At 40.8% G+C, this 21,570-nt stretch overlaps 1 protein-coding gene across 2 annotated transcripts; it reads left to right on the forward strand.

Annotated features, from left to right (window-relative positions):
• Positions 1-896: 896 nt before the first annotated feature.
• Positions 897-21,450, forward strand: vaspb (vasodilator stimulated phosphoprotein b). Of its 2 annotated transcripts, XM_026369572.1 has the most exons (14): positions 898-1,323; positions 11,988-12,159; positions 14,787-14,967; positions 15,725-15,791; positions 17,048-17,190; positions 17,590-17,837; positions 17,985-18,133; positions 18,313-18,364; positions 18,506-18,533; positions 18,647-18,686; positions 18,907-18,963; positions 19,631-19,700; positions 19,849-19,906; positions 19,994-21,450. In XM_026369572.1, exons 1-14 carry the CDS (start codon positions 1,319-1,321, stop codon positions 20,026-20,028), a joined length of 1,305 nt encoding a protein of 434 aa, XP_026225357.1. In that variant the 5' UTR covers positions 898-1,318; the 3' UTR covers positions 20,029-21,450. The 2 variants fall into 2 exon arrangements, with proteins under 2 accessions (XP_026225366.1, XP_026225357.1); XM_026369581.1 differs by lacking the exon at positions 18,907-18,963 and having other exon boundaries at positions 897-1,323.
• The last annotated feature ends 120 nt before the right edge of the window (positions 21,451-21,570 follow it).

The following is a 21,570-nucleotide window of genomic DNA, read 5'->3' on the forward strand; positions in this document are numbered from 1 at the left end:
TCAATTTATCAACGTATTTATTCCTGCATATCTTATGACACTAGTACAAATTATGTGTTTATTTCTAACCAGAATTTAGAGTTCAGACAACCACCTACATGATATATTTACTACAGCAGACATCCATGCCTTTTTGTCCTATAAAATGAGCCCAGTCCCTTTTTTTTAGTTGTAAATTAGTTTTCTTACACTAGTATGTCATCTTAATACCTGTAGATGTATTTGTATTTTTACAAATACCATAACTTTGAAACTCTGTACCACAATGTAACAATACTAAATCTATAATTCTTCTAAATCTACAGCATGGTAAGTCCGATTTTTTAAATATATTTATTAGAAATATGTTTTTATTGTACTATGTTAGTATCATAATACTATCTTATTGTGGAGAGGTGCTACTGACACCTCCCATGAAGTCAGACTTGAAGAACGGCCTGTTAGCACTGGGTTAAGTTGTTAAGTATTACCAGCAATATATACTCAAACCATTATAAGAGAAAGTATTGTTAGGCACTACAATGGCCCTGATCAGTGTTCAATCATCTATTACTAGTGTTTTGCGTTACAGATAGCAGAGGTGAAGCTCATATTCTTATATAGTTTAGTTAAAACGTCTCTTACCTCTTTATTTATTAGTAATGGGTAACTATGGCTGTCAAATACTGTAATAAAGAGTAGTAGACTGCATTTACTTTAGGAGATACGAATGCAAGTACAAATACGTCTAAAAGTAAAGCATAACACTGAACTTTCCAACACTTGTCTTAATTTCTAAGATAAATAAAAACAAGTCACTGAGAGTAACAATCTGCTACTGCTGCGATGCGCTTTTTCCGAGGCGCCCCTGAACGCCTCCTGGGATAGTAGCCTACTTTGAAGCGGGGGGGGGGGGCAGGGAGGGGGGCCGAGCTCCAATGAATTAACACAGAACAACGACCGACGGAGACTCGCTGCTTCAGCCTGCACAAACTCGTGTGAGAGGAGAAGTTCTGGTTCCGGTGTTGGTGGTCGTCCTGGTCGTCTCCCCCCCCCCCTCTTGAGCTTGTAGAAACCGGTGTGGGATAGTGATTGGAGTTGACAAGCCCGCTCCACTACTGTATCTGCTCCCCCCCCCTCCTCCTCTCCCGCTGCACACAACCAGGAAATCGTCGAGGTGTGCTTCTTCATCCCGCTTGTGGCTACCCCGTTTGCGGGTGTAGATGCGCCTTTTTCCCCTCGTGTTTTAATCCGACTAGTGGGACTTTTAAAGCCGGGCTTCGCCTCTGAAGTCGGACTAAGTTGCCTGCGAGGAGAGGATCTCCGCTCTGGCCGAACAATGAGGTTGGTAAAGCGGCTCAAATCTCTTCATCTTCATTGTGTTTCCAGGCTACATTTGGTGTTTCGGCTACTTTCACAAAGGCCACTGTTGCGCGCTGACCCCCCCGAAAACACCGTTTATTGTCCTCAGCAGCGGTTCCTGACGCGTTAAATCGTGTTTCCCACTCAGACGTGACCTCGGGTAACTCGCTGTCGAGGTGTTGTTCCAACTACAGGCTTACACACGATACTGTGTGGCAAGTTCTGGTGACCATTTCCAGCGAATAGCCTGGTGTGTCTGTTAACACGTACCCGTGTTTGGATGGCTGTAGTGGAAGCCCAGTCCTACCTGTTCAATATATCGAAAAACTACATGTGCAAGTTGTGGGAGTTGAGCTGCTCAGATGACAACGACACAGTTTGTATTTGGGTGAAAACCTCCCCACTTTGACTCTTTTGTGTGCCTGCGCCAGATTAGCATTATGAGGCATCTGAGTTAAACCACTACAAGGTGAAATAATCGATGGTATAAGAATCATAAATCACCCGCTTCGTGTTTTATAACCAAGGTCAGAGATCAGGATCCTTTGAAGTGTCAATGTCTTTCTTAAAGGAACTTTGAGCAGGGTGGATTCCTCTCTTTGCAGGGGGTGTCTTCAGCTGCACAATGACTACTTGGCCACTCTGTTGCATGTGCACTTCACGTCATGTCATGCATTCCTCAGCCACACATTAAACCTGTGCCCTGTCTACTAGTTTTCTCCCTCTGGGAGCACAGAAGTTTGCACTGGGAACAAAACTGCTGTGTAGAAAGCTCATGTCCACAAATTCCACATCCTGTCACAGCCTGTGCAGTTGGTAATTACATGCTTTGAACCCACCGCTGTTGGTTGGAGCTTCTCTTTGCTGATTTTTTTTTTTTTTCTTATTCTTTCCTCCTTCACACTCAGAGGAAAACTCCGCTCATGTTGAGGAGTGACGTTTGTCATTTGAATGCTTTTCAGATGCAAGTGTAATTCTGGGTCACAATGTGCTGCAGAGCATGGTGGTGCAGGGCTGATAACCTGTGTGACTAGTTCTTTATCTCAGGCTGATTGCGCTGCCCTTTCTGTAACAATATATCTCACTTCAGGAGGATGGGTTGGTCCTGGGTATGTATTTGTTTTGCACATATTTCTGTACAGTAACTGTGATTGCAGCAGGTACAGGAGGCACTTGAGCTGCCTGAAATCTGCTCACAGTCACACTAATACATTAAACCTACCCTGCCTATGAGGCTGTTAATTAAGGTAATGCAGTAATCAGCAAAGATTATTTCACATACTAATACACGGGTAGTAATAGTTTAGAATTTTTGTTAGCTAAATTATCCATAAGACAAAGGCAAATATACACGAGATGTAAGAGTCATTGTCCAACCGCACAACACTGATTACACATGACACAATAAGTTAAATATTTTATAGTCAAATTGCTCAGCTGCACACAGTAAACAGTCCCTCAATCATAAACCACTGCTGCAATTAGGCTGCACCAAAAACAAGCAATCAAGTGTACAGCACAGTTGTCAACATTCATCCTGCTCCTGAAGATAGTGTTTCCTTGTAGTTGGTAGGTGACATTTGACTTGATGACTGATAGTTCCTACTCTAAATAGCTTTTTGTGGGTTCATGTCACCTGAAATGGCACAAACTGTGAGGCAGCTGCTGCACTCATGTCCATTGTCATTAGTTGCTGTAAATTGTAAATGTTGACTCACAGGGGCAGTGAGTTGATCAAAGTTGGTCAACAGTTTGACCCAGTTGAGCAACCTATTCCATAATGTATCCTGATTTGTATCATAGTGAACAATAACATGAATGTTTGTATCCCCAAATCAGCATTTCAGTCTTATCCTTGGATGAGGTGTCCCAGGAAGTACTTCCATCTATGTAATGATTCACTGATACTGTCAAAGAGGTGACTCCTGTCTCCCATTGTGACTCACTGACTGAATTTCTGTGACTAAAAGACCTGTCCCATCTGACACCAGGCGTATGGCTGCCTCAGGCTCAAGAATTAAAAAGCACGAGACATGAGCAAGCACAAAGACGGATGAAATGCATCTGTTTAACACAGTTTGCAAGTTCCCTGTGCTGAGTTTGGAAGCTCTACATGCCTGGAAAGGATGCCAAACTGGGCTCCTTCAATGTTCTCCTTACACTGTTTCATGAGCTTATTATTGATCAGCCCTAAAAGCAGGGTAATGGCCTCCCCCTCAGTCTCCTTTGTGTCTCGGCTACAGCGTTTTTGTGCTGCAGCAGTAACTGGAAAGGAATGCAGCTTTAACGATGATTTCTGCAGTTTTGCTGTCAACCGTTCTTCTTCTTCTTGACCTAATGTCCCAATAGATGAGTGGCCGTTATTTAAGGAATTAGCAATATTATTGCATATGTCCATGTAAGGACTCGTTGGTGTTGCGAATAATGGTGTGTTCATGCCACAGTGTTGTGTAATGTTCATTACAATGTGTGTGTGGACATATTTCATGTCTCCACTTGTTCTTTTAATTCCCTTGCACAGTCAGTTTTTGTTTTTCTTTAGCACTGATATTTGTGGTACAAGCTTAACTTTTTTAGCCCATTAATAATCAGTGTTACTTTCTAAAATCAATTTTACCAGTCAAAATGGATCTATTCAGTTTTAACTTTAATGCCAGTACTTTTTTGTTAAAGCTCTGTAAAGCTACATTGGTTTAGCTTTACACCAATTTTGGTGAAAGTAAACAACCTTATTTAAATTGTTTTTCACCAGCGACCCCAACTCAATGAGGTTATTAGGGTGTGCTTGTGGAAACTTTTACAAATGAAGAACAATGGCTTTATTTTATATGCCATAAAGATTTGCATGTTGACACAGACCTCCAAAAAATCATCAGTGCATCACTTCACGGTTGACGTGACAGTATGTCTAAATGATCACAAAGCCTGTATGCCTCATCACTCCACATGCACCGTTATTAAAATAGACCTGCCTCGTAAGTTGGTCTCCCACTGCACCCGATCACGCCTACACCCCACCCCTGAAACAATTTACCCCCTTGGTCCTTCCACCGCTTTTACTCATAAATAGGCCATTATGCCGGCCTGCCTCTTGGATTAGACACTTTGCTACAGGAGTTGCTAAACATACAAAACCTTCCATTGTACACTTGGTGACAAATCTAGTTTCCTCGGTAGTGACCTATGTTTTTCTTTCTTTAATTGTGCCTCTGGGCTGTTTTTAGTTTCTCTCTATGTTGAATCTATTGTTACAGACAATTGTTAAGTGTTTCCAGTTAAAACATTTTTCATGTGGGGGGATGAGAGGATTTATCCTAACCCCCTAACTTTAGTATCTATTAGTTTTGGATTGTTGGTCAGACAAAACAAGCCATTTGCAAACATTTCCTTGGACTCAAGGACATTCGGATGTGTGTGAGTGTGTTTCATTAATGAGTAAATGGTACATAAATGAAAACACTTCTACTAAACTCATTTATATTCCACTGATATGTATACCTTGCTAAATAAATCTGAGGTGTTGGTGACAGTTCAGATGTCTGAAACCAGAATAAGCATTTACGTGTGTGTATTTTAGTGTTAACAGCTTCTGTTCTGTTAAAGCCATCATCGGTGTTAAACGGAGCATCTAGACACATCGACAAACCCTGTGGTCTTTTTGCAGCAGCCAAACAGAGCTGATGTAGACCCTTGGTCTAACATCATATAGTGAAACCAAAGCTGGCTGTGGGCAGAAATGCAGTGATGTATTGTATGGCCAGCACTGCTAATGGGAACAAAGATACATTGAGTTCATCTGGAGGTTTAGTGTTTAATGGAGTGTAATGGATTCCAGTTAGTTTAAAATCTGCTTTATACTGTTGGCCATTGTAACATTTCCTATCTCTCAAGATCCTAGCTTCTCTGTAATGATTGTGATTGCTTTAGAAGGAGGCAGAGAGACAGATGTATGGGAGTCAAACCTGTACCTGCTTTACTAAGTAGCCTGCTGACCAGCAGTTTTCTTACATTATCATTAGGCCCCACCTAAACTCTGAGATACAAGGCCTGTTATTGGTTTATATCTAAACAAAGAAAGACGGGCTTAAAGGGAGAAGCTGTTTTGACTTCTGTTGGAGACCAAACATTTTTCTGCATGGGTAACATTTTTGTGCATAAATAGCGTTGCACATTATCTTTTTTAAAACAGTTTTCACCATCCTGGTCACTGCACAAAGGTCCCACTCCCACTTATAGGCTGTTTAGTTAGGGAAGTGTATCTGGTTGCAAATGTAGTTACTTAAAGTGGACTGTTTTTGCTAAAGATAAGAATGAACTGTGTGTTAAATTTGTTTATGTTTAACATTCAGTCATGGGTGAATATTGGCCTGAATGTTAATTGTGATGTTTGTTCATAGTTTTAGTCAGTTACACAATAAACATGTTGGTAACTGAAAGGCCTATAAAGTACTATGTAGATGTTTTAGGCTCTAAAAGAGAAGTGAGGCGACTTTAAAGCAAGTGTAGTAAACAGAATAAGGACTACATTTGAATTAATATTTGTTGTAACCACCCATTGTCTTTAAGACAGCGCCACTTCTCTTTTTTAAATGTACTTTACAGGTAGGCTGTTTCAGGCATCAACTTCCCAGAGTTCATCTGTGGATTTAGTCTGTCTTGGTGTCTCTTTGTTTAATCCCAGACTGACTCCATGATGCTGAGATCATGGCTCCGTGGGGGCCAAACCATCTGTTGCAAAACTACAGGTAGTTGTTTATGACTGTGTCTGAATCTTAGGCCTCATTGTCATGCTGCTAAAATCACAAACTCTTTATTTTCTTGTGAGAAACTTGGTGTTGTGTTTATAGCTGGACAGTCAGCTTTGTCGTTGTTGTCATCCTGCATCGTGTTGTAGGTGGGTTTTAAAGGGCGGTGCATGCAGAGTGCAGTAGGGCCAGCCGAACAGTTAGCAGGTCCAGCGTGAGGATTATGTAGCCACTATCTGTGAAGTAGACCAGTGTAAGATCAAAGTCTAGACACTCACGCCTTAGTGAAAACGAGGAAAATATGACTCAGGTGTTGTCTTTTTTCCTTGACTCTTCTAAACTTTGTACTCATTCATAACTGAGAAAACACATTTCTCATGTACGCGTTAGAGCAGGTGAGAAGAAGGGAGGTTTTATCTGGATTGTTCTTCTCCAGAGGAGTAAGTCTGCCTATTCCTTGGCCTGAGTCGGGAAGGATGTGCTCTAACCTGTAAAGGGAATTGAGCTCAGTGAGGAGGACAGAGGTGAAACGGTTCCAAATATGGGCATTGAGCGTGCCAGCTGCAGCCCCCTCCTACACACACACACACACACACACACACACACACACACACACACACACACACACACACACACACACTGTCTCACAAGCAGGAAGGAATTCATCTCTGCTCTCAAACAAAGTGGTCAAACAACAAAATGAAAGTTTGTGGCCAAACATCTATTCAGTTTTTCCACAATGCTCCATAAACGGTGCCAGGCAAATGAGTCAGCAGCCGAAGAACGCCGAAGGGTTGTCTTGGTAGATTAACCTCAGCTGAAGATGTCTGACTACATTCACACAGAAGAGAAATAATTTGCAAGAATATCTGAGGTAGCCTGGATGATTGTTTGTTTGTGGCTGGCTCATGGAGGCAGAAAGCAGTAGCCTGCAGCCAGTGTCTGTTTTGGTGTACACCTGTAGCAGCATGCTAAGACCTGTGTGAGAAGAAACAGGCATGATGAAAATGACTAAGGAAGAGGAAGACTAGCATGGATCTACTTTCAGCCCTGTCCCTCGTCTAAAGGCTAAAAGGCTCTCTGAGATACATATGAAAAGTCTTTGACCCCATCCTCGGAAAAGTGATTAAGACTTTTTCCCAAAACAGTTCTTCTGTAATTTCCTTTTTTACATCATACTTTCATATTCATTTCTGTACTTGTTAGGGTCGTATCTGGAGAAAAAAAGAAGCTGACTCAGCGGTAAGTTTATTCTCCAGTCTGGGTGTTGAACTATATATTAACATTTATGGAGCAGCCGGTCTGTCACAACAGGAACTGTACTTTGCAGTTTGAAAGCTTATCTTGCGCCAGCTTTTACTGTCAGTGATAGTCACTGAATATTGACACGAGTCACAAACTAAGAGAGCCAAACTAAATTTCATTCATCTTTTAGATATCATCAAAGGTAAGGTCCTTTACCACCACCGTGACCTCAGCTCATTGTGTGTGATCAGGCATTGCCGCAATAACTGGGTTAAATTGAGTCTCTCTATTTAGAAATGACTGTCAACTGTACAACCTGGATTTCAGAGTAGTCGGGGAGTGTGTTGTATAAAGAGGGGCATTCACATGTTGCCTCTGTACAACTAGAGCAACACTTCCTTTTTTCATTTCTGTCTGCAGTTCTCTTTCTGGAATGTGACTTTCCCAGCTTTGTCTCGTGTCAGTCATTCAGGTGCTGCTGGATAGTGTAGTGGTAAGATCATCGCCATCCATGCGGGAGACTGTGGCCTTCCTCCAGTGGGGGTCCTTAGGCAAGACCTCCTTACGCTTACCCTGCCTTTGCCTTGTACCTTGTAAGTCGCTTTGGATAAAAGCGTCTGCTAAATAACTAAATTTCAATGTACTGTGTCCCTCTTCTTGTTGTCTCACTATTTTCAACCACTGTAATATCATTTATTCTCGATTTCGCTTTCTTAAATTAATTGCAGACAGAAATAGCATCAAACCATAACATTTAGAGAGACCTGTGAATGGTATCCGGAAAAACATGTAGAAATATATTCTTATTCATGTCATATAAGCCCTTTTAAATTGAGTTTTTTTTTTTCACAATATCAATATTTATCATGTGTGACAATCTTTGAAATGTGGTTTCTACTTTTATCAGAACGTGAAGGATAGAGCGGAAGTGGTTTAGTTACACATAGTCACTATAGAGTGACTTGTTATCTTTCCCTGTTTGTTTTAAATGTGACTATAGGAAAAAAAGAACATAAAAAAAGAATCACCATTTCCTTATACATAGTGCAGCACAGCAACTTACTAATCCAAATGTGACACCTGTTTCTCATGTTGTATTACATATTTGGCCCTGGGCCATCATTTGATTGCAGTAGCTTATCAAACGTTGTGCAGGCTTCTTTGTCGTGTATTTACCAAAGAGAAAGAGACGCTTCTCACAAGTCTTGAAGGCAAGAATAACCGGAAAAGCCTGAGCTTCATTAAAAAATGATAGCTGGATGTAGTTGTGAGGGCAAGAGGCTTTTCATGGTGGTATTAATAAGTCTTGAGAAGAACGAAGCCAGGCGAGTTTGGAGGCAAAGTGAGCCAGGAATGGATGCAGAGACAAATGCTACTACTCTGCTGAGCATCTTGACAATGCTCTGTAACTTCAGTTTGTATTGTCTCCGCCTCAGGACTGACACACCATGTGTGTAATTTGTCTGTGTAAAACTATCTCATGCGCATGATTACATATGGGAAGTCAACTCTGCTTATCCCCACTGCCATAATACTGCAGTATTATGTAAGACCGATCTTTGCATGGATGTCACCAAGAAGCGTCTCTATAGAGATGTTATGCTTGATGAAAATATTTGATTGGGAGAGAAAGGCGAAGGAAAGAGTAAGAATAGGAGAAGCATGAGTGGGAGGGTCAGGTAAAAGGAGGAGGGAAGATACGTAGCCACTGGGCTTGACTGTACTTGCAGCACATTTGGGGAAAAGCTCTGAGAGCACAGCCTTATACAGACATTTCCAAGAGAGCATGTGCCCCAGCCTTGCACTGCTGTTTCCTGTTAACCCTTCATTCACCAAGAAACCACACACTGCCTGTAATAATGACTAGCAGAGATGGGATGGGTTTTTCTAAATATATGAGACTTTTACATATGACCATGTTGGTTATTTCATGGACTGACTCATTGTAGTCCTTTCCCTGTAGTAATTTAAAGGTTGGTGCCACAAATCCCTCTCAGGACATCAGCCAGTGACCTATTTATGCGTAAGAGAAAACCTCTTAAGTCAACCAGTCACTTCTAAGCTAAGTTAGCTTAGCTCGACGGCCAGCCTTCGTGTCCTCAAAGGCGGACTGGTCGTCTTCATCCTAGGAAGAACAGAAATAGATTTATAGCTGTGCCAGTCGTCGTTTATTCCAGTACTTAAAGTCCAGTCAAACCCAGCCATGAGCCTCCTGCAGCCTATTATGCCCAGTGGACTGGGTCAACACATGGACACGTGTGTTGCCAGGTTGACAGGTGTGAGGGTGTGTGCAAGTTCTGTCTTAAATGCGTCTCAGTGTCCTTAGTTCTATCAATAATGCAGCTGTTCACTCTCACTACTGAGCCCTTGCTTTCTTTACCATTAAATATGCATCCATTTCCCAGTCCCAAGTCTCTGTCCCATTCCAATTCCCTCAAGCCCTCTCTGCTGCGAACATCTACAGCATGCTTAATGCTGATTGGGTCAGAGAACGCTGCAGTCCTGTTTGATGTAGACTCCAACCAGCTGTAGGTGGTTTTAACCTGCTTCTGACCACTGGGCAGGCCACGGCTAAATAAAGGATTTCAGGCTGCACTAAAAGCTTCGATAGTTGCCAATGTGCCTTCTCTCCCTCAAAATACATCAGCGATCCAGATATTTGCATTTGTGTAGCATTTATTTATTATTATTTATTTATTTGAACTACCTGTAATTCTCCAATATACTGGTGTAGCAACAAATGACAGATGTGTAGGCTACACACACAGAGGCTGTGATAGTCTGTTTGAATAAGAATTTAAAAAAATAAGATTTTTTGGTCCTAGTGTAACAAATAACACAAACAATCACAGGAAGATGTTTGAAGTTTATGTAATACACTTTTCTATGATTGACAGAAAACCCCAAGTTGATGTAATGTGTACTGATCTGTTACAGAGACGGGGTACACCTGAAATTAAAATACCTGATCAGCTTGTGAGGATATTTGTAGGATTGAAACTTGAGTACTTCCTGGTTGGAGATGATTGTACATCTGATAATTTTCTCCTTTCTTTCATTCAGCTGGTAGCAGTACATAAAAAGCCACAATTTCTAGTCAACTTGGAATCAACAATAATGTTATCTGCTTGCAGGAAAATGCAGGACCTGTGTGGACATGGATTGTTCTGGGTGAGGCAGTCCTTGTTAGGCAGTGTTAGCAGCAGGAAGTGGGTTGTGGCTTTGGTCCTGTGTCACAGGAAGTAGCAGATTGTATCACGGGCGGGACAGATGGAGGGAAAGGGGGAGAAATGGAGGAGATGGATTAGGGGACTATAGGGAGAGCATGGGGAGCAAATAAGTAGAGGAGGGGTAGGAATGGGGAGGGATTGGAAATGACAGTGAGCCACCTTTGTTCTTCTCTGTTCACACATTCTGTGCTCGCTATATTTTTATTCAGAATGTACTTGTTGTTTTCCTGTTTTGTTAGAGGCAGATCTTCCGGCCCATACCCCTGAATATTATAATGTACGTGCAGCTTTTGTTGCTGTACAAAACAGTGGTATTCATCTCTACAGTGGAAGATTTGTTTCTCTTTAGCTCTCTCTCAGAAATGCAAACAATCACACGCTCTGCAGCCTCTATTGCTGTTAACTAAACTTGCATTTGTGCCAACATTCCTCGGTGTTCTGTAACTTGCGTTTCCTGTCTGCCTGCGACTAGAAATTTGTTGTCACCGATCTTAAAGCACATGTGGCTGTTTTCTTACAAAGTGTGTGGAGATGGAGGTTGATGTAGAGCAGGTGGAGGATTCCATAATCATGTCTTGGGTTAGGGTTAGTATTCAATGACAATGACAATCATCATCAAGTCCACTATCAGCAGTGAATGTCACTGAATGTGAATTGTGGCAAAGTGAGTTAGACAAGATGAAGCCAGGCTTATCTATAAGGACTGATGCTGATCTCTAAAATGGTTTGTTTATAATGGAGTGTTTTTGGTCTGTTTGTCCATCCGGTGTCTCCGCTTCCTCCTCACCTCCCCTAGCGTTTATTTCTTCCCTTGCAGCTGTGGTCCACACTTCACACTTTTAGATGGCATTTTTTTATTGATATAAAATAATTATATAAGATTGTCCATTAAACCAAATGTTACCATAACCATATGTTTTCACTCTAAAAGTCTTAAATAGGTCAACATGACAATCTGCCAATTGGCATAGCTCGTCAGTGCCTTAAAGAGAAAATTTCAGACAAAATGTTTGTGACAGGTGCCTAATAGATTCTTTGGTCATACATACGTTAGCTGGGTCTAACTAGTCTGTAGTTTAATTTGTGACTATATTTAGATCCTGCAGTTGCCTTCTGTTGTCATTTCTATTCTGAATTTCCTGCTTTACACCAAGCTTCTACATGTCTGCAAGTTGGACTTGTTGTGTTGTAGAGGCTTGGACGAACAAAGGAAATTATGCTTTTATACACCCCTTAAAGCCTTTAAACATAAAATTCGATTTGTTCATACTGCCTTTGTCATAAACATGAATCTTCATTGCCAGTTTTTTGAAAGTATCAAATTATAAGTTTTACTAACTTCATCCCGAGCGAGATGCTCATTTTCTCACCCCCACTGAGCTGTAAATTAATTTAATCTCTTCCTGTCTTGCCATCTCTCTTTCAGTGAGTCGAGTATTTGCCAGGCTCGGGCCACTGTGATGATCTATGACGATGGCAGTAAGAAGTGGCTACCAGCAGGCACCGGAGCTCAGACCTTCAGCAGAGTCCAGATCTATCACAACCCCTCCAACAATGCCTTCAGGGTAGTAGGACGCAAGATGCAGACAGACCAGCAGGTACATCCAATGTTTGTGGGTCTACTGTGTGAGTAGCAGACCTGGTGTGTTAGTGTGTGTGGCTGTATTTGTATGGCTATTGTGAGGACCAGCATGAATTTTTAATTGTTGGACATTTTTACAAAGTGAGGATATGTTAGCCGCTTGTCACAATGACAAGGGTGTTTAAAGAGCAACTTCGGGGTTAAGACTAGATTTTAGGGTTAGGGTTAGAATTGAGTTTTGGTTAGGGTAAGTTATAGTCCGCTTTCTCGAGAAAACTGATTTATTAATATTGCCATATAAATGGGAAATCTGGTTATTGTAATCGGGGTAGGGGATTAGAGAAATCTGATTTCCCGAGGTTGATTTCTCCTGGAGAACTCTGATTACTCTGCCATGCAAATGCTTAACCGGGTTTCTAATCGGCTTTCTGCAAGAGCCCATGTGCATAACAAAGGCTGCTGACACACACCACTCTGTTACTATCAGCTGAATGAATGGAGAGATCATTACACAGAGAAGCAATCTTGTTTTTAAATCAAGTTCGCTCGAAATTATAATAAAACTGAAACTAACACAAAGTTCCCAGAAGACTTCTAAATAAGTCACTTTTTACTGTGCATTTCTTTTATTCAGGCAGTTTGCTCTTTAAATTGGAGTGCTGTGATTGTCTGACTGTTGCTGTGTCTCTCTCTCACAGCGCTGTCAGTCACCTCCCTGCCACAAGTATTAAAAAATGCATGTATACTCTGTATATTTCCAGTAACCTGGTTTCTTGAGTGCATGTAAACGCGTTCCCTGATTACTTGAGAAACCTGGTTTCTCTCAGTAACCTCGTTGCTTGAGTCCTTCATTGTCTCTGAAAGTGTGAGGTGTGTAAAGGTCATCGATCTGTCTGTGGGCATTTGATGTAAAGCTGACAGCCTGGACTGTACCAACATGATGTATGGTCTCCTGACACTGTTGTTATTTTGGCGAACTGGTGACCTACTGAACTACACCAGAGTTCACCACTTAACTGTTTCAGCAGAGGCAAGAGCACATCTCACCTCTGTGGTTTAATTATATTACATTTAATGATTTTAAAAATAGAAGTGTGAGGGAAGGAATGTGCATTGAATTTATTGTCCAGCTCTTGCTCTACTTGTCTGTACATTTTTTATGTTATGTTTCATTGCCCAAGTCAAAAACGACGATGATTTAGGAACCTTGAAGTAGTGGTACTAGTAGCTATGGTCAATAACATGCACTCACATGCTGCTGGACGCTGCTGAATGGTTTTGTGCTTGTTTTTAAAGTAATTGCTTAAACCCTTATGTGGACTGGTAGGACATACACATGACCACACCATGAGAATTGAATCTGAAGTTTTGAGGAACATGTGGTGTGGTGTTCATTGTAGGCATGATGTCAGCATAATGATTGGAAACTTTCCTTAGAAAAGAAGAACAAAGAGGTTTCCTTGTCGTTATCAGACGATAATGACTCACCAGACATCAGCAGATAAAGGTGGGCAGAGTCGAAGTTAAAAAAAAAAAAAAAACTCTGGGTAAACTTGGGTGGGTCTATTCTTGACTACAGCACTGCTCAGTGTCTCTCTTCTTTAAACATTAAGAGGTCTGAAATGTTCCCTAGAGACAGGTCTTAAAGTGGATGATGTTTCCTGTGCGATAGTAACCCTGTTCAGCCATTTCCTGTGACAGTTTAGGGAGAGGCCTGATACTCAATAAGGACTCTATATTTGTGTCGTGATGGAGGCACGCAACTTGGTTTAGGATGACAGTGGATAAAAGCCGCAGGGAACTAATAACAGAAAATATAGGGTGGCTTAATTTTCTCTCTTATTCCTTATTTCCCCTTGTTTCTTCACATTCTCTGGTTGTCTGCATATAGAGTAACATTTTGCTTTAATGCTTGTCTTTTCAATTTCTCTTATGCATCATGGTGTGATTAGATGATTAAATTGTACCGAAGGCACAAGTGGAACAATAGCTTTAAGGATTTTCTGCAGGCCTTTAGGATTTTTTTGAACATGTTGTCTTTTATCCTGATTTTTAATATTTTTATGTCAGTCTTCAGTCTGTCCCTGTTGCTTTTCTTGCCTTTTGGCACGATTGCAGCGAATTTAGGAGTACTACTGTCTACAGTGGTACCTGATCTTGCTACTTTCTCTTTTCAGTGCATGTCACCCACTATGATATTCACTCTGACAGGGTCCCCTCTCCTACTAACTGCTCTGTGGAATTCAGAGTCTGTTAAACAAATAGTGAAATGGTGTGTCAGCACATTCAGGCAATGCTCAAACCTAGAACATTTTTTTTCTTTGTGGATCATGGGCTTCACGCCACCTGCTGGGTGGAAAATAAATCTGGATAATCGGGCACAAGAAAATACAGCACACTATAATTTTTTGCATATTTGGGTTTGTGGTTTTCTTTAATAGGTTTTCCAGTTTTCTAGTGAGGAAGCCATCTCCTAGGGGTTGTGCTTTGGTATTTAGTGTTTATATTCCAACTCAGTTTAAACACTTTAAATTCTGATCTTTAGAACTGACACCATTTGTTTGAACACAGACAGACAAACAAACACAAACACTTTGCTCATCAGGTCATTTTATTGATCACCTGTCCCTCTCCCTTCTTCAGGTAGTTATAAATTGTCCTATCACAAGAGGTCTCAAATATAACCAGGCCACACCCAATTTCCACCAGTGGCGGGATGCCCGACAGGTGTGGGGCCTCAACTTTGGAAGCAAGGAAGATGCTACTCTATTTGCCAATGGCATGGCTCATGCTTTGGATGTGCTCAACTCCATGGGAGATGCAGGTAAACAAGTTGCTTCTTACATCAGCATATAACCAGGATATCACTTCATAAAAGTATCATAACATATAACTAAGTTTGGCTGACATGTTGCATTATCAAGTCCTCTCTTGGTCTATCTCACCTTTGTGCTTATTTTGAGTAGGATAAAACCATTTGGTTTCTGTTTTCCACACAGTTTGCTCTCTGAGAGCTTTGCCCCATGCATAGTTGATGTCCTCTCTTTGAGCTCCTTCTAGAGGATAAATTTGATAACATAACAAATGTTTCTGTTGTAAACTTGGGTACTTTTTGCAAAACTATTAATATTTCATTGTTCAAAGATTTTATTGTATGTTCTACTTCTATAGTTTGTTAGTCATTTTTTTCTTAATTGTCCAAAGCTTCTGTTTTAATTTTCTGTGTTTGATTTTGTTTTGAGCTGCTAGTTAATAAAATGTGATCTGCTGCATATCTTGTGCTGCCACATACGAAATAGACTATGCTAGTAGTCACAAAGCTAAGCCAATTAAGTAATATAAAATGCCTTTGGGGTCCTATTCTGTGCTGGTTTACATCAACATTTTCGGTCTCTTTGTCTAATGACATTGTCCTCAGACTTTGTACACTCACCAGCGAAAAGGTGTGTACACAAAGGGTTAGATATAGTTCACAATCAGAATCGGAAGAGGCGGATAGTTCAAGAGCAACTGATTTGTAACATTATCTGATTGACTTTTAATTTTTGTATTAATCATGTATTCTGTGTTTTGTTTTGCAGGTTATGCAACCCTTCCCCGCCCAGTGTCAAATGGCCCGTCTCCAGAAGAGGTTGAACAGCAGCGGAGGTACCTTCAAACGTCTTCTAAATAAAATCCATCTTTACAATTCTAACTCTAATAAACTACTGTCCAGTTTGTTTGAATCCCCTTCTATGTCCTCTGGGCACGGTTCTGCTAAAATAAGTAATGTGCCCAGCTGATGTATCAATATCAGTGGTGGTTCTTTGAAACATAGCAGGTTTACCCATTTAGACAAGTTAGCTGTTCTGTGAGGTCATATTACGTTTATGTCCCTAACAGAAGCAAACTACCATCTGGGTTTAGTTGCATAACAATTAATACAACGTCAAGCTGTCTTGGCTTTGCATTAGTCCTGTTGGCACGGTTTTTGCACACACGCATATGTAGAGGATTTGATGGCATTAGCCCGACACTGCTAAAGCTTCTGTCAGCTCCTGTAGGTTAAAGGTTAACAAAACAGCAGAACAATGCAGAACCCCCTGACATCATCCCAACCTTCTCCCCATCAATTTGTTAGTTTGTTTTCCTCCAGTGAGACCTAATGTGCTGATACCATGCATACTTGCATAGACTAGAACTTAACCTTTTAATCTCATTTAGACTAAAAGGCAATATGCTAACACAGTCAGAAAGGCTTGTGATTGGCTACAGGGACTGTCTGTCAAGTTACTAGTGGTTTGAGCAGCTGGCTACATGCTGTGGCTTAGAGACAGCCATTAAAACCTTTGAAATCCAGCATATACACAGGTGCTTTTCATGGTGATAAACATAAATTCACTGTATACTTCAATATGTAAAAATATTTTTTTAAAAAGCCCAAGCTTTAAATCATTCTGTCTTCAAATGTGTGGATCTGTGCATTATTGAGTGGGTATTTGTGCATGTTGTGTGATGTTCTGTAAACAGCTGGCAGATGTGTTGGGGGAGATGGGAGGGAGCAGTAGGCAACTGAGGCAGCTCAAATTAGGCCACAGTGTCCAGCTGTGGACATTTTAGTGGTAGACTAATCAGAAGCTGTGAAATCCATCTTTCATCTGTTAACAAAAATTATTAACATATATTGAACACAATTAACCCACATTTAAACTCTCCACACAAGTGCCAAATATTATAATTAAGACAAAAACTATGGAAATTATGGCTCTTGCATAAATATTCTAATAATCTACATAACATGTACACATGAAATTGTGTATAGCTGAAAGGAAACATTGGCCACTATGGTTTACCTAATGGTTAGCCTGTCTTTATAGCTACATTAACGTTTAATCCACATTTTCTGTGTGTGTGTTTGTCTGCAGGTTGGAGCAACAGAGGCTGGAACAGCAGGAATGGGAGCGACAGGAGAGAGAAAGACAAGAGCGAGAAAGGCAGGAAAGAGAGAGGCAGGAGAGAGAGAGACTGGAGAGAGAAAGGCTGGAGAGAGAAAGACAAGCTGCAGCAGGTCAGGAAACACCTGGGCTAGTCAACATTACTGCACCATAAAGAAGTCCAGTCTTAGTAGTTCCTCATATTTTAGTCTTTTTTTGGTCTTAAGTGAACATAGTGATCACAGATTTTTAAGGCCCCTGTAATAAATCTAATATATATTCTAGGTCATAAATCTATGTTGGTGAACGTGAGCTTCCAATTTCAAAGTGGATATAAACCTGCTTATTTGTAGTGATGTAATGTGAATAGGATATAAATATGCATTATCAGCCATTAAACAACAACAAAAAATGCATTTCTCCCAAAACTGTCGCCTTATATTTTACCTGCATACTCTTGTTGGTTTGCATCTTGATTCACGTCTCTAAATGGTTGTGAGTGATCACTGATGGCCCTCTCTCTCTGGTTTTAGTCCCTATTCCTCCGGCTCCACCATTGGCCTCTGGAGGCCCCCCTCCTCCACCAGCCCCTCCTCCACCCCCTGGACCTCCTCCAGCAGCTGGCATTCCGCCACCTCCTGGACCACCTCCCACAGGACCCCCACCAGCCCCACCTTTGCCTGCTGCAGGAGGAGGAGGTGGCATTGGTGGTGGGCCAGGTGGAGGAGGTGGTGGACTGGCAGCTGCCCTAGCAGGCGCTAAACTCCGCAAAGTGTCAAAGGTAAGTTTGTAACAAAACAATTTTCCTTCTTTCCTGTTACATTTTAGTCCAAGCTACGATATCTGCACCTGTCAGTGATGATTGAGTTATCAGACCAACACAATGTTTCCCTGACTCTTCTTTTGTTTTACTATTTGCTGCCCTCAGCAGGAAGATGCAGCCCCTGCAGCCGCTGCAGCCGCTGCAGCCCCTGCAGCTCCAATGGGCAGGGCTGACGCCAGCCGCAGCAGCAATTCATCTATTGGTGGAGGGGGAGGTGATCTGATGGGTGAGATGAGTGCCATCCTGGCACGAAGGTGGGTAACACCAGTCACATTACACAAGTAGACAATAAGACTTACTATTATGATTTACTAATTAGCTTTTAATTTAATTTTGAGCTTATTTATCTAACTAATAATAATAATAATAATTATTATTATTATTATGAAAATAATAATTTTAAAATGCAATACATTGAATCTTTCTACATCAGGAGAAAAGCTGCAAACACTGGAGAGAAGCCACCTGTGAAGACACAAGATAATGTAAGGATTACATTGTTTTTAAAAACCCCAAACAAATAATTGTGTTTTATATGTGACCAAACACTGTAGGTGATGAATAGTTAACAGATGTAAGTTGAGAATGTCTAACTCTAAACAGAAGGCTTTGTTCTATTTATACAGGATGATTCAGAGCCTCAAGGTCAAAGTGGTAAGAATTTTTTGTATCTGTAGAATGCCACCTACATTTATTCTCATATTCATTTTACATCATATGCAAAATCAATATTAACAACACATGTTTTTATACCTTTTTCCTCTCAGATACAATGAGAAGACCATGGGAGAAGTCATCTATGGTCAGGTAATCAGAATTCACTTATATCTGAATATTTCAGAAAGTCTGACCTCTCTCTAGGTGTCTGGTGCCACACGTTGCCTCATTCTGGGATTAGTTTCCGTCAGTGTGACTGTGGTTGGGTGAACATATGTGCATCTGTCTTTGCTCGTGGAAAAGCGTGCTTTTGTGTGTGACCGTCTTCCATTTTCATTCTAAGCGAAGAGTATGTGTGTCTCACTAACAGGAATAACTCCATCACCAAGAACATGGACTCCACTTCCTCATTGTCCCAAGGTCCCAGGTATACATGTACATGCTGTCCACTCATGACCTTAGCTCCCCTTTCTTTTCTTTTCTCTTGAGGTTAGCGCAGCACCACTGCAACCTGTGAGCTAGAATGTCTTATTTTACAGCTGATAGCACCATCTAATGGATCAGAGTATAGCTTGCACCCAAGGGACTCATAGGTCCACCAGCTGAGTGTGTTATTTACAAAAAACACAATGAGATAGAAGCCTGACAATGTGATTAACGTCAGTTCTGAATACTGGGGTCGGTGCTGGCTGTTTGTGGTGAACTTTCTGATGTCCGTATACTAGAGTTGAGGCATGTGTATGCAGCTGAGGTGGGGATAAACTTTAATCAGCACATTTATGTATGGGGAAAATAAGTATGTTTTCAGCAATAGCACCATTTATTTATGAATTATTGCCACATTAAGGTTTGAATTTGTAAGGTAGATTGATGAACTTTGATAAGATAGGTTAACTTGAATTCCCTCTCTGGGTGAGTGGACATCTCTCCAGGTGATTATTTCTTCATGCTCCACTGGTAGTTTGGTGATGTGCTTGATTGATAGTCGGCCTGTGAATGCGGTGCCCTGGACCTTTTTGGCTTTTCTTTTGTTTTTTGTGTATATGTAAAAGAAGCTAATTTGTTTCTGTATTTGCCTGTTTATTTTCTTACAGGGTGAAGTCTGCAGGCAACAGTAATGATACAGGTGGAATGGATGATTCAGATTTAGAAAAGATGAAACAAGTAAGTTTGCCATAAGCCCAGGGACAATATCGACCAAAAGAGCTTAGCCCAAATGAGGTTCAGCTTTGATCATCTGCATAATCTTAGTAAAGTGAAATTACTGTATCGCTATCACTGATAGTCTATTTGTCAAATACATTTTCTGCAGGAGATCCTGGAGGAGGTGCGGAAAGAACTACAAAAAGTCAAGGAGGAAATTATCGGAGGTGAGATGAGTTTCTACTCTTATGAAAATAAAAGCAAAAGAAGTATGTTTTGTACTAAATGCTTTTTTCTCTTCTCTTCTTTCATAGCCTTTATTCAGGAGCTGCAAAAAAGAAGCACATAGTTCTGCTGAGTGTCAGGTGTAATGGAGGGATTGGAGAGTATGATAGGTGGAGGTGGTCTAGGTCTGGTGGGACCTCTCCTCCCATTGCACCCTCCCATGAAGCCCAGGGATTTCTCCTTTTTTCCTACACATTTTCTTTTTTTTTCCTCTTTCTCTTACACAAACATGTCAGGATATTTGCTTATGTGTAAAACATGCATTCACTTCATGTAGACTATAAACCAGGGAACCTTCTCACATCGTTTTGATGATCATACACACTAAGATTGCATCTGTAATCGTCTATCCCAACTCTGCCCAATTCATTCATTTTATTCCATCCCCTTGTGTCCTCTGTGTGTTCTGTTCATCTGAACCAATTCAGAGCACATAATTACAGCCACAGTTGCTCTTCCAATTTGTCACCATATCCTTTCTTTCTGCAGAAATCCTGCTACTTGTGTCTTCTCCCTACTGCTGTCAGATGCAACATTTACTGATAGAGCAGTCTTCAGTATTCAGGGACAACATGTTAGTCACATTTTTACTGTAATAGCAAGATGCTGGCATGCTGGGATCATTTTCCCTGACAGTTGACAAACAATTGTCCAACCTCAAACACTGCAACAGTTACTTGACCTCAATTATCCTCTAGTAGTCAACTGTCTCTAATGTTAGTTGGAGATAGAGAACATAACAAACTGAGGATGAATCAGAGACCCCAAATCCCTGACTACTGCAGTGTTTCTCTGTCAAGTGGACTTTTCAGCTTCCGGCAATGGCTAAGACCTAAAACAGTGCAACACAAGCCTTCACTGCTGCAAAATAAAGGCATTAAAGGAAGAGGAGACAAGCAAAGGGAATCTGGACCACCTGAGTGCTGTGAAAGAGGAGTGTGTTGTAATTTTATGATGTGCGAGAAATTAATTCTCTTTGCTTTGCACTTGTTTTGGAGGAAGTGTGTCTGTGTGCCACACTGCCTTGACAGACTTTTCCCTCTCAGTCAAAATGAGACATTTGTTGGCCAGTGTAGTGGTCCTGCACTGTGCTTCTGTTAGTTTTACTTCCATTAGAGCTGTTTTCTAACTTCGAAACAAGAAAAATGGCCATGATGAGGTCAATTAATTTGGCCATGACAAACTGCCTTGAGAATAAATATATAAATATATACATAAATATATATATAAGGAAAAATATATATTTGTTTAGAGGGAAAATGTTAGCAAAAATGAAATGGTGTTTCTATTTTAATTGAAATGACTGGTGAATGGGGATTTTGTTTTCTTTTTTCAGTGATTGTTTTCTAATGAAATGTTATTTTGGGTTTACTGTTTCTTTTTTCTAATAGAATCTAGGCTTTTTACACTGAAATACAAATAAAACAGCTTAGACACTGGATTAGCAATGCCTTTATAGTCAAATACAGCTGCTTTATAAAATGCATTACTTTGTCTTGAGTCGTTTTTTTGCAACCCAAGATGTATTCAAATTCTGGCTAGTGACATTTTATTGGTTGTGTTATCTTACACTGAAATGCACACCTGTTTACAAGAAACATTTGAC

Source organism: Anabas testudineus, chromosome 13 (genome assembly GCF_900324465.2).
Source record: "Anabas testudineus chromosome 13, fAnaTes1.2, whole genome shotgun sequence".
Taxonomy (NCBI): Eukaryota; Metazoa; Chordata; class Actinopteri; order Anabantiformes; family Anabantidae; genus Anabas; species Anabas testudineus.